Source organism: Trachemys scripta, chromosome 7, assembly GCF_013100865.1.
Source record: "Trachemys scripta elegans isolate TJP31775 chromosome 7, CAS_Tse_1.0, whole genome shotgun sequence".
Classification (NCBI taxonomy): Eukaryota; Metazoa; Chordata; order Testudines; family Emydidae; genus Trachemys; species Trachemys scripta.
Genome location: NC_048304.1, coordinates 24,900,919 through 24,914,698, shown reverse-complemented (window position 1 = coordinate 24,914,698; position 13,780 = coordinate 24,900,919). Strand labels below are relative to the sequence as shown.

The 13,780-nt window shown below is 45.0% G+C and overlaps 1 protein-coding gene across 2 annotated transcripts in view; it reads left to right on the top strand.

The window, feature by feature from the left end:
- The window catches only part of APPL1 (adaptor protein, phosphotyrosine interacting with PH domain and leucine zipper 1), a 54,909-nt gene extending 41,639 nt beyond the window's left edge, over positions 1-13,270 (top strand). The window contains exon 22 of one of the 2 annotated variants that reach the window (XM_034775297.1): positions 5,751-13,270. In XM_034775297.1, the coding sequence (XP_034631188.1) occupies positions 5,751-5,900 (150 nt within the window). In that variant the 3' untranslated portion in view covers positions 5,901-13,270. The remainder of the gene's footprint in view (positions 1-5,750) is intronic. The other variant, XM_034775298.1, reaches the window with a different exon arrangement.
- Positions 13,271-13,780: the final 510 nt, after the last annotated feature.

Below are 13,780 nucleotides of genomic sequence, written 5' to 3'. Positions count from 1 at the left end.
GAGAGCCACCAAAGAGATAGGTGCAGTATCTGCAGGGCTTTTCGCCCCAGGACTCTCAAAGATAAAGAGCAGAGACTTAAAGTCCTCCTAATGGAGGCGGCCCTGCGGCTGCAATCAAATCCCGGGCCTACCGAGCCAGCACCCAGCACTTCATCCTCGGTGCGCAGTGCCCTGGCACCGGTGATAAATCGTGAGGCCAAGGCCCCCAAACCCCAGCACCGGAGAGAGTCGGCACACGAGAAACCAGCCTCGATGAGACATCGTTCCCCATCGCCAGTGCCAGTTAAAAAGAAGAGACCTGTGAGGGAACACTCCCCCCACCGGGACTCTAAGGGGCCGGCGCCGTCCACGAGTGCTACAGGACAGTCCGCGCCGTAGACCCATTCGGCCATCCCGTTGACTCCCGCCCCGGAGAGGGTACGGTTGAGTCCGGACAGGCCTAGATCCCCGGATATGATGGAGGAAGTGCGCTTCCCATCGACGCCGGAGGCGTTCGAGGCCGCCTCAGACCTCTTGAGCCTCCCGGTGCCGGCGTTGCCGCACCGGTGCAGAGAACCTCCGGCTACTGCTCGACCCCATTATCAATCTAGGGGCAAACCGGCAATGCTCTCGCCGCGCTCCCCGCACCACACCACTCTAGCGGCAACGGTGCAGACAGCACCCTTTCCGGCGACAGTGGGTACCGCGCCTCCTATGTCCTCCTACTCAGAGACTTCGGACTCGGAGGTTGACTCGTACCGCTCTAACAGATCGAGGAGTAGGCGATCATCATCGCATACGAGTACCCAACCGTACCCACCGCAATGGCAGCAGCAGTGGCAACAGCCCCCCCAGTGGCTGTTCTGGATGCCGTGGGCCTACCACCAGTCAGTGGGTCAGGCGTATGGACCCCGCTCACGAGCCTCATCTGTCTGTTCGACGTCGGCGGCCCTGCTGCTAATGCCACCACCACCGGCACCGCCATCTGACAGGAGTGTGCCACAAAGGGACACGGCACCGCCCAGCCAAATAACGGCACTGACAGGGACCTTGCTCCCAACGCCGCAGGCACCGTCCAGCACGCCTCGTCGCTCGGTGTCGACCCCGGTACCAGCCACGGTGCCACATCCTGAGCCCGCACCGCCGCGCAGCCTGAGTACTGTGTGCCGCAGGCCCTCGTAGCGGGAGAGGGGGTAGATGAAGAGATCCCCTGAAGAGGGCCTTCCTCCTTATCTCCGGATGAGGCAGTAGCGGGAACTTCAGCGGCACCGGCCCTAGAGGACAATAGAGTCCTCCAACAGCTGCTTACTCGAGCAGCCCAAAGCCTCTTGATCCAGACTGAGGAGATCGAGGCGGATACAGATCCGGTGGTGGACATCCTGACCCCGTCGGGCCCGTCCAGGGTAGCCCTACCTCTCATAAAGACCATTACGGACAAAACCCACACCTTGTTTAAAACTTCAGCCTCATTGGCCCCTACGGCTAAAAGGACTGAGAGGCGATATTTTGTTCCATCAAGGGCTATGAACATCTTTATACATACCCTCCCCCGGACTCCCTAGTGGTAGATGCGGCCAACCAGAGGGAACGCCAAGGGTTTCAGGGAGCTACCCCCAAAAATAGAGAGGCCAAAAAGTTGGACCTGTTCAGGAGCAAGGTATATTCAACGGGGGGCCTGCAGTTGTGCATTGCCAATCAGCAAGCCATAGTGAGCCGGTATGGACATAACACGTGCTCAGCTTTGTCTAGGTTCGCGGACCTCCTTCCACAGGAGTCGCGAACCGAGTTTTCAGCCCTGGTTGAAGAGGGGAGATTGATTACCCAGGCTTCCCTCCAGGCAGCCTTGGACGCGGCCGCTTCAGCCTCATGCACGTTGGCGACTAGTGTGGTCATGAGGCGCGGAGCCTGGCTTTAAGTTTCCGGCCTCCCTCATGAGGTCCAACAAACGATCCAAGACCTCCCCTTCGAAGGGCCCACGCTCTTCTCGGAGAAGACTGATAAGAGGCTTCATAGCCTAAAGGATTGACGGACCACCCACCGTTCATTGGGCCTACACACCCCGGTCACCCAGCGTAGGCAGTTCAGGCCACCACAGGCCCCACGGCCGTACCAGCCTCAAAATCGAGGGGATGCCTTGCGCAGAAGGGCAAGGACGGGCAGGAGAAGGCAACAACAGCCGCCCTTCAGCCAGTCATCTGCCCTGCCAAGGCCTACACAGGGGCCTAGACCACCATTTTGATGGCTTGGTCGAGGACGACCTCCCAGTCAGAACCCTGGATCCGTCCAACCTTACCTTCTCGTCACGTCTGTCCCCCTTCTATCGTGCATGGGCCCGGATCACATCAGACGCTTGGGTGCTTCGCACGGTAGAGAGGGGATAGTCTATCCAGTTCTCCTCCCTCCCGCCCCACCAGCCCCCTTCCCTGTCCCTCTTCAGGGACCCCTCTCACGAGCAACTTCTCCTTCAAGAAGTTCAGTTCCTCCTCGCATCCGGGGCAGTAGAGGAGGTTCCTCAGGAGCTACGGGGCAGGAGCTTCTATTCTCGCTATTTCCTAATACCGAAAGCGAAAGGGGGCCTCAGACCTATTCTGGACTTGCGGCGTCTCAACAAGTTTGTAAAGAAGCTCAAGTTCCGCATGGTCTCCCTGTCCTCCATCATTCCTTCCATGGATCCAGGAGACTGGTATGCCGCCTTCGACTTAAAGGACGCATACTTTCACATTGCGATAATCCCTCAGCACAGGCGTTACCTCAGGTTTCTCGTGGGCAATGCTCATCTACAATTCATGGTTCTGCCCTTTGGTCTGTCAGCAGCCCCAAGGGTCTTCACGAAGTGCATGGCAGTCATGGCAGCCTTCCTGTGCAGGCAGGGGATTCAGATATTTCCCTACCTGGACGATTGGCTCATCAAGGGCAGGACCAAGGCGCAGGTGGAGGCTCAGGTGGTCTTTACCAGGCAGACCTTCCTCGAGCTCGGCCTCTTACTCAACGAGGCCAAGTCCACACTATCTCCAACCCAAAAAATCGAATTCATAGGGGCAGTTCTGGACTCGACACATGCCAGGGCATAGCTCCCAGAGGCCAGATTCCAGACTACGTCCAACATTATCCTTGGCCTCCAACGTTACCCGACCACCACAGCAAGAAACTGCCTCAAATTACTAGGGCACATGGCGGCATGTACCTACTTGGTGAGACACGGCAGACTGAGACTGCGCCCACTCCAGTCCTGGTTGGCAGGGGTTTATCGGCCAGTCAGGGACTCCCTAGAATTAGTGGTGATGTTACTTCGGCCAGTGTTGGACTCCCTTCAATGGTGGCTCGACCCGCGGGAGGTCCGCACAGGAGTGCGTTTCCTTGACCCCGAGCCCTCCCTATCCCTGATAATAGATGCATTGGATCGGGGATGGGGTGCACATCTGGGCGGCCTCAGAACCCAAGGCCTTTGGTCACAAGAGGATCTTTCGTTGCACATCAATGTCAGGGAATTACGAGCAGTGCGCCTCGCATGCATAGCCTTCAAATCCCATCTGGCAGGCAGGTGCGTTTCGGTCCTAACGGACAACACTCCACTGATGTTCTATATCAACAAACAGGGTGGTGCTCGCTCCTCTCCGCTGTGCCGGGAGGCCCTCGCGTTATGGGACTTTTGCGTAAAGAATGTAATTCACCTGACAGCATCCTACCTCCCGGGGACGCACAACGGGCTTGCGGATGCCCTCAGCCGCTCGTTCCAGGGTCACGAGTGGTCTATCCGCTGGGATATAGTCCTCTCAATTTTCTGGCTCTGGGGTCATCCCCAGGTGGACCTGTTTGCCTCCACTGAGAACATGAAGTGTCGTCAATTCTGCTCCCTCATGGGACGCAGTCCAGGGTCTCTAACGGATGCCTTTCTCCTCTCTTGGGCAGACGGGCTATTTTACGCCTTTCCCCCCGATTCCCATGTTTCACAGAGTAATCCTCAAGGCCTGCAGACATCACGCTCGGCTCATCCTGATAGCGCCTGCGTGGCCGCGCCAGCACTGGTACACGTCTCTCCTGCACATGTCTATGCGGGGGCCCCTCAGGTTGCCCCTACTACTGGACTTGATCACACAGGATCGTGGTCACCTCCTTCACCCGAACCTGGAGTCACTCCACCTTACAGCCTGGATGCTCCATGGCTAAATCCCGTGGAGATGCAATGCTCTCATCAGGTCAGGCAGGTCCTTCTTGGCAGCAGGAAGCCTTCAACAAGGACCACGTACTCGGCCAAGTGGAAGCGCTTCTCGCTTTGGGCCACACAACGGGGTCATGCTCCTTTGCTTGCCCTGATCCCTCTTATCCTGGACTATTTACTATATCTCAGACACCTGGGACTGACTCTCTCTTCGGTTCGAGTACACCTTGCTGCCGTCTCAGCACCACCTGGAGCGGGGGGTACTTCAGTGTTTGCAAACCCGCTCGTTGGTCGCTTCCTCAAGGGCCTTGTCAGGTTGTTCCCGCACATTCGTCAACCCATCCCTGCTTGGGACCTCAATTTAGTCCTGTCCGTCCTCACAGGCCCCCCCTTTGAGCCGCTGGCTTCGTGTTCGCTGTTATATCTTTCATATAAGGTCGCGTTCTTGGTGGCTATCACATCAGCCCGGAGAGTGTCGGAACTCAGAGCTCTAACATCTGAAGCTCCATACACCATCTTCCACGAGGACAAGGTCCAACTCAGGCCGTACCCAGCGTTCCTCCCTAAAGTGGTTTCCCCATTTCACATGGGTCAAGACATTTTTCTCCCGATGTTTTATCCGAAACCGCATTCCTCTGCGAAGGAGTGTAGGCTGCATTCCCTGGACGTTCGCAGGGCTCTCGCGTTCTATATTGAAAGGACAAGATCCTTCAGGAAATCAACCCAACTTTTTGTCGCCGTGGCCAACAGGATGAAAGGGCTCCCGGTCTTGTCACAGCAAATCTCAGCTTGGATCAGAACCTGCATCCGGGAGTGCTGCAGTCGGGCCAATATACCAGCCCTGCCTATCATGGCCCACTCCACAAGAGCGCAGGCCTTTTCTGCTGCGTTCCTGGCCCAGGTCCCGACACAGGAAATTTGTAGAGTGGCCACCTCGTCCTCAATCCACACCTTTACAGCGCACTACCTCATCACGCACTAGGCCAGAGATGATGCTGCCTTTGGCCACGCAGTACTCCAGTCTGCAGTGACCTCCGACCCCACTGCCTAGATTTGGGCTTGTGAGTCACCTGCTTGGAATGGACATGAACAGTCACTCGAAGAAGAAAAAATGGTTACTCACCTTCTTGTAACTGTTGTTCTTCGAGATGTGTTGTTCGTGTCCATTCCAGTACCCGCCCTCCTGCCCCTCTGTCGGAGTGTCGGCAAGAAGGAACTGAGGGGGTGGAGGGTCGGCTAGCCCCTATATACAGCGCCATGAAGGCGCCACTCCAGGGAGCACCAAAACCGACCCTACGGACACTGCTATAGCAAAATCTTCCAGCTGGCGTGCACGCAGCGCGCACACACCTGCTTGGAATGGACATGAACAACACATCTCAAAGAACAAAAGTTACGAGAAGGTGAGTAACCGTTTTTTTCTTGGTTTCCTATAGAATCTTTTAAATTCCTCTCTTCAAAGCATTTACTAATCAAGTTGCCAGTGCATAGCTCTAAATAAGATAATTTCCACCTTTTGCAGAGGGGCACTGGAATTTGTTTTCACTGTGGAAAGTTCTGAAGTGAATATTTTTCCCCCCTTCTCTTCCTTCCTCCCTGCCTCCCATATTAGGACTTGGAAGAGCAGAGCCGATTGATAGCTGCTTCCAGTAGACCCATTCAAAGCAGTGGAGAGGGACAATTTGTAGTCCTTAGCAGTAGCCAGTCAGAAGACAGTGATTTGGGAGAAGATGGGAAGAAGAAAAGAGAGTCCGAAGCATGAGGCTACTGATCTTGTTAAAACTGGAATCTTTGGACGTATCTGTGGTGAAATGGCACAAATTACGCAAAAAGACAAAATAGAAGTGGAGGATATGCTTATTATATAGAAGACTTGACTTAATATGCTGACCAGATTATTCTTTGTTGTTTTTTCTTTTAAACGTTCATTAACTAACTTTGCCTTTTAATGTAAATATGTACCTTCTTCCATGTGTCATAAAGAAGCATAGTGACATTGCCATGTTTGCTACAGAATTACATCTTCCAGACTTCTCTTAATTATGGAAACTTTTTTCACTTATCTGATTGTACAGCTGACTGTTTTGAAGCAAAAATTAATCTTCTGATTGGGCTTCAACAGTACACTGAAATATTGTTCTTTAAATTGCTGTACACAGAACATTTTGTGAGGAACAAAAGTGGGCTTTGAACTGACACAATGCTAAGCTGTATCTAATTACTGTTGCCGAGAATTGTTTCTGGGTTTATAAAAAAAATTAATCCTCAGTAACACCAGATAAATGTGCAATAATTTTAGATTGATGAGCGAGAGATTTTAATATTTGTTTTATGTTGAATTGGATGGTACTGTGTCCATTTTCTTTTTAATATAACTTAGGACACTTTCTTGGATGGTAAAAAAGATTTTACTCCATTTAACCTAGATAAGAATAAGAAAGATGTATTTACATCTTGGTGCATGGGGAATTGTGTTATAAACTCTTTTACTTTCAGTGGGTATAAACACTGTATTCTCATTTTGAAGCGAATGTACTACATTCTCAGTTCTCTGTCATGGAACTGTAGTTAACTGTCCTGTACTTGGGGTTTACTTTAAAATAAAAAGTATGTTAACATTGTGAAAATGTTGGATTGAACCAGCTGTTTGAAGATCTGCTAAATACCCACATATCTTAGAACCAGTTCACAAAATTTACTAGAAAGAGTTTGGAGCGGGAAGATGTTTTTGGGTCATTGCATGTAAATGTATTTTGCAAAAAATATTTAATAGCAATAGGGTGCAAGCATACAAATCCTACTTTCTACCTAAACTGCGTGAAGCATTTTTCAAAGGTGTCTGCTTACAGCTCTTAAGTCTGATCTCCATACTACTGCATGATGTACATAACTTATTTTGTACTATATCAAAAGTGCTTTGACCTTATCATCCTGAATAGGAAACCAGTTAATGTAAGAGAATTTATTTATTTTTGCACCAATTACTGTATATAGTGAAGTCCAATGAACAGAAGATGCAGTTATGTATCAGTGTCAGGGAAAATCTAGTGTAGTACAGTAATGAGAGGAAATGTACTAAACATGAAAATACAGTTGTATCTCTGGGTCAGTTTCCACTTACGTATATTTTCCAGTTTATATAAGGTTTTCTACATGTTCTAAATGTCATTTCTTATTCATTATACAATTTACTGTCTACAGCCATTCCCATGAATAGCTATCCTCCAATCTAGAAGACTGCCCATTTATTCTTGCCAACTTGAAGATCCGAAGGCAGATTTTTCTCCCTGTTCCTGATCCTAGGCTGGATGGCACCAGGAGTTTTGGACTTTCTATCTCCGCAATTTGCTCTGGCTGCTTACATTTCTGGCTAACTTTGCTCACTTATATTTTTTTCACCAGCATCCCCTTCTTGGAGACCAGGTGACAGCCTACTTCATGCTTATTGCATCTCATGATCTGCCGCCTCTACCTGCTTAAAATCCAAGTAAAAATTTCCAAAAACCCACGGGAAGAATATGAAATCATGTTTTTTTTCAGTTTCTAGTTTATTAAGTGATCTAGTTATGTCCCTGTGCAGGATTGCTTAGTGGGTTGGCCAATTAAGTGCAACAGCCACCACACTTCATGTGGGAGACAGTATCAACTTGAAGTTTTCTTGATATTCAATTTAAAATTTTCCTTAAGCTTTATTGCATTATTCTTATTGAAGGGATATTTCAGAGAATTGGGATTGTTTGCTCCCATTGGTTGTTGGAACTTTCATACCAATCAGTGTGCATATCTGAACACTACATAGAATTAGTATAGCTTGTTAGAGGGCTATTCTGCCAGTATCCTTTTGCTGGGGTAGTTAATTTCCACCTGACTGACATGGTATTGTAGGGGAGATGCACAAATTGTGTTCAGAAGGCTGTGTTCTAATCTAGATAAATATCTTTGAATTACAGATTGACCTTCTTTTAGTTTAGATGTTGTCTAAAGCTAGAGACAAATTATTTGCCAAAAAGGAACTGTTGTTGGACTCCCATCTATTTGAAGATTTTGTAATACAGGATTCCCATTAACTGACTGCACTAATCCTTAAACTTGGCTGCAACCTGGAAAATGGCCACAACTTACCAGTTTGGCCAGGATAGGGTTCCTATCAGTCTTTAGATAACAAACTAGATGACAAATAGCATTGAATTGTTATCTCGATTCTCAAAACTGTAGCGCAAACATCCAGTCACAGCAGGAAGCAAAACAAATAATACAAATTTAGATCCTACAGAATGACTATAATAGATCTCAGGTACCTTACCTGATGTAATTGTCAATGAACTGAGATGGCGCCCTGGGCCTAGGAAGAAATATACATCATATTCTTTATATCCTTTTTGGAAGCCTACAGACATCAAATGCATCCACATTAGGTCAAGGCAGCACCAGCACCTGGAAAATATGCTGTACCAGGGAATGTGGGACCCAGCCTGGAGGAAACTAGGGAGGAGGCCCAGGCCCCCAAACCCTTCTGTCCACTCATAAGCATGCCATGTTTACAGGACAGGAGAGAGAGAGCCTGGTGCGATGCCATTAAGTAGCAGGCAGAATAGGGTGGGTCTTGCTCCATTCAAGGGTTTTGAATTGTCCCAACTCCCAGCAACTTTAAATCATGAGTCAGCAGGATAGATGATCTCCCAGAGGGGCCACTGAAAGCCTTGGAAATTAGCCATTTAATTTTTGATTATCAGCACTACCTAAATAGTTTAATTTATTCTCAACCTTTCTGTAAGTTAAACAAGTCACTTCAGTCATGATAGTCAATGCCTAATCTTTTTCTACATATTTCACAGAAACCATTTTAGGGGAATGTTTTAAGAGTTTCTAAAAACATTTTGGGATTATTGTTTTTTCTTATCCTTTGGCTTTTAAGCCAGCTGGTTTAGTTATCCTGAGTCTAGCTGTCCATGGCTCACAGGGAGTCATAGATATTTAGACTATTTCATTTCTTGTTAAAGTACCCTAGCATAAATATTAGACTTACTTAAGCCTGGAAAGGCTCTACAAGGAATAAGAGGGAAGAGGGGTGTGTGTGTGTTTGTGGGTGTGTGGAATTTATTATGGTATGTAGGTCTTTAAGATGTGACCTGATATTATTGCATCTCTTCCATTTGTTTCTTAGTTTCTGCATTAATGTCATGATAGATAGTTGTTTGAGCCTGATAGTTGAGGGGCGAGAAGCATCTTTTTTCTAGCATCTTAGCATGACTTGGCTACTAAAAAGAAGCTGAAAACACATTTCTTGATGTTGGAAGTACCTTAAGAAAGGAATTGAATAAAGTGGGTGATCCCCAGGAAACGGGAGGTATTTGAAGTGACTGAAAAGAGAGGTCTTTAGACTTGGTAAAACAGTTTAATTGCCTACAGGGGATTAAAAACAGATGTAAGGCGATCCAGAGAGAGCATTGAAGGAAGTGGAGGCAGCATGAGGAGAGTGCATGCTCAAGGAGATTAGGGGGCTAAAGTGAAGAGATGGAGATGAGGCTAGTAGTGAGAGAGGTCAGGCATACTTAGTTTGCAGTGCTTGAGAGATGGGGGTGCCTGGATCTGTGACCCAGAACTACTTCAAAGCTGAGAGGGGTTTGCCAGAGTTACCCCTGATAGAACCACCCACGCCTCATGTATATGGGGCCATGTACTGGTAATTTTTTACAAGACCCTGTATTTCCTGCCTTTCCCTTCATGCATGTATCCCTTGGCCTCATAGCAACTGGGAGCGACCGTTTTTCCCTCTGAATTATGAATTCTCTTGGTGCTGGGCCACGGCAGGGCACTGGTCTTATTTGAGGTGTATCTACGCAACAAAAGCTATGCGTGGGGCTAGGCTGCTTGACTTAGTTTGAATCTAGCTACTGAGAGTACAGTAGCAGGTAAAACAGCGTGGCATGCGTGAGCTAGCAGAATATATACACAAGATCTGTGCTGGGCTCGTACTACTTGCACTGAACCCTGCATTGTGCGGTCTTCATTACTACGGTTATCCACACTATTGGGATTCAAGCTAGTTCAGGTAGACTAGCCTGTGCACAGCTTTGGCTGTGTAGAGGTACCCCTGCTCTGGCAGTGAGTAAGCAGGTAGGGCTAGTGAGCCTACTGCCATAGTCTGGAAGGGATCTAAAGTCACTGCTAAGGGAGATGGAAGGATGAAGAACAAGGCCAATTACTAGTAGACAGTGGTTGAAGGATAGATCAGCCCTGTGGTATAAAGCAGATTAATAAGGTACCATCCCACTCTCATGAAGGGTAGTATTACCTTCCAGCTTTATTGTTACATAGCCTATGTCAAAGTAGCTGTTTGGCCATGTGGAGTGGATTTTACCCAGCAGAACATGTGTGAATGTGTGTTAGTTTCCAAATGTAATTGCTCCTTTCAAACAGTGGTTTCAGGTTAGCTTCTGGGAGCTGTAGGAGGTGATTTTTTTCCCCATATGTAACAGATTTAAGTCAATCATTGGGGGAAAAGTGGTTTTGCCAAGATTTTTGTAAATTTTTAATAAATGACAATGATTGAGTGGCATGCAGAGACTCTAATAAGTAATACTTTTTTAAAAAACATATAAGCTCCATGTTCTTAAGTTAGCCAATTTGGCATGGCTTTTCCTACGTTAATGTTTGGCTATGGTTGGTAGATTGCTATCAAAGTGAATGTTGAAATATTGATTAGAAACTCTTCATTCAGTTTTCACTTCTATTTAAATACTTTGCCCTCCCATCTTTCTGCTACTGGGTAAATTATATTATCTATAGCACCTGAAGTCATGGTCCTACAACATGTGAAACCAGTATGTTTGGCCTTTTAAAAGCTCAGTTACCTAGAAATAAGGGTTTAAAATGCCATTTAACACACATGTATTGTGGCAATACCGTTGGTTAGAATTAATCATCTTTTTTATTGCTAAATTGTATCCTCATAGTTGTCACCACTTAACTAAAAAAATAAGTAGTTAGCATGCTTGTTGCATGATGTAGACTTAAATTTTATTCAGGTGAATATCCAGTTTTATTCATCTAAGAGGTAAATGCTGATGTTCACATGTTTCAGGGTAACCTAGGTATTGTTACATACATTCTTTATGTATGTAAGGATGGGCATTTATGGCTATGTAATGCATTGTGTTATGCTGTGTGTATATCCGCCTCATAGCCAGGAAAAGTTTTTCTTTGACACTGCCATTCTGATCAAGTTTAAAAGGTTCATGGTGTTGTCCCCTCAGGAACTGAATGCAGTCAATTAAGAAACGTATTTGCATATGTAGTTTATTACATTATTTCTGGGGTCTGGAAGAGAAAATCAGATGAAACATTGTCAGTAATCATGATGCTGGCATTGACTCCATGTTTTAACAATAGGAATTAGCGGATTTTTTCCTCTTCTGAAATCTAGTCAATTGTGCTCAATTACATGAGTGTAAATTCAGAGTAATTCTAGAGATAATTAGTCTTCAGTGGATTTATTCTGGATATAAGCCCTATGTGTATGTTTATTTTTATAAATTAGAATTGACAGTTGCACTGGGTTTAAGAAGAAGGTAGGGTTGTTTAATTAGTGATTAATAATCTCATCGCAAGCATTAAACAAAATGTCTATCCTGACCTGCAGGTAGTCTGTTTTTCACTTTTGCGTAATTTGAAGAATTGCAGATAGGTTTAAGGGGTTGTTTGTTTTGTTTTGTTTTAATGACTCTGCATCTCACAATACACACTGTATTCCAACACCTCCTCCTCCAGCACCACCCCCAGGAAAAAAAACCTGAAGCATTTGTTATAAGTGAGAATAATAAATCTGTAATGTTTCTTTAATCACAACTTCTGCAAGTTAATTCCTTTATAATTCACACACAAACAAAGACAGCCATTGTCTGCATCTTACTCAGCGTTTTTAAGAGAGAACTTTTTCATGTATTGAGTGAATTCAGGAAAGACACATTGTCCATTGTAATAATTGACCCTTCTTACTTTGTCTTTCCTCCCTTGCTTTCTGTCACAAACTCTCTTGTTTACTAGAACCCCCAAAGTTTCTTTACAGGCAATAAGGTAATTTTCTTGTGCTTACAGTGATGTATAATTTGGCATGAAAATATTGTCACTATGCCATTGTGCCTGCATTGGTGTTCCATAATGTTTATATGCAAACCTAGGATTTTGTAAAATATAGTCAGGTGATTTTATAATGTACTGGATTGGTCCTGTTCTAGTGATGTATAAGTAATTTTTCAATGTTTTTAAGAGTCTTATAAAAATTTTCCCTGAATATTTGTATTAAAGCAATCATCATCTCAAATGGTTATGCCTAGTATCAATTTGATAATTGGTTTAAACTCAGAAATATAGATATTAAATATGTTAGCCAGGGCTTCAGTTAACTTGAGTTCACTAATAAAAAGTTCAAAGTTGGCTTTAATTCAAATAAAGATTATTGTACAGACTTACTTTAAAAAAAAATCTAGTCTTTTTTCTAATGCTTGCTTCCAAAAAAAATTAGCACATTACTAATATGATTTTGTTCTTTTTCCACTAAATATACAATTTCAGAAATAGCTAAAGCCCTATGTTGTCAAAATGTATTTTGATTCTGTCAGTAATTCAGGAATGTTACCCAGATATATTCAGTGAAACACTTTATTGTATTTAATAAAAACAAAACTGAGCGGATTTATTTTTGGAACTATCGAAGACTGAACAGAAAAGGAAAACATTCTTGTTACATTAGTTGGCTGTTTTAATGCACATCTTGTTTGGTTTGTCACATGCATGCATCGCACTTTCTAAAGAACTGCAGTTATGTTAATGAACAGAATTGATGGGTACAGAAGTTTTACCAGCACAACCTGATAGTGTCAGACCGATTAATACAGCTACTAATGCATATTTCCCACCTGCTTATTAGTTTTGTTCAGTACTTGAGTAGACACCCTGTAAGAAGCTATGAGTCATAAGATACTAGTCCAATCTGTATTTTATAAAGTTTATAGATTTTTCTGAGGGGGAAATGGACTTTTGAATTATGTGATACAGATGCATGTATAAATAAAAATCTATACTTACCTGAATATAAACTTGATTATGAAAAAATAAATACTATTAATGCCTGTCACGTTTATTGAACTGCTCATTTTTATATATCTATTTGTTTCTTCTGCAGAATTTTGCACACTTGACTGTTCCTAGCTTTGAGAAATGTAAGGGTTTGTAAATGTTTAGCTATGTACTGCACTGTATTGTAGTGCAAATTCATAATTAATACATAAGTATATCCAAAGCATTATTCAGTGCATAGTGGCATTGCCTTTTCCTCCCATACAGCAGTGACTGATCTTACGACAGTATCCAATAATGTGCCCTTTTGAAATGTTCAAGTCCCATTAGAGAAAGGGTCTCCATTTTATCACCCACCGGGCCTAATCATAATTCACATTTTACATCTTCCAAGTTCTGCATTAACATTGCATCGGATGGTATTCAAATGCCACACATGCAAAATTCAACCAATACTCTCTAAACTCGTCCCCAAAATATGGCAATAGGTGAGAAATTGAGGGAGCTAGTCCAAAATATACTCCAAATATCTGTGGACATCCTTATAACTTTTAAGAGGAAAAA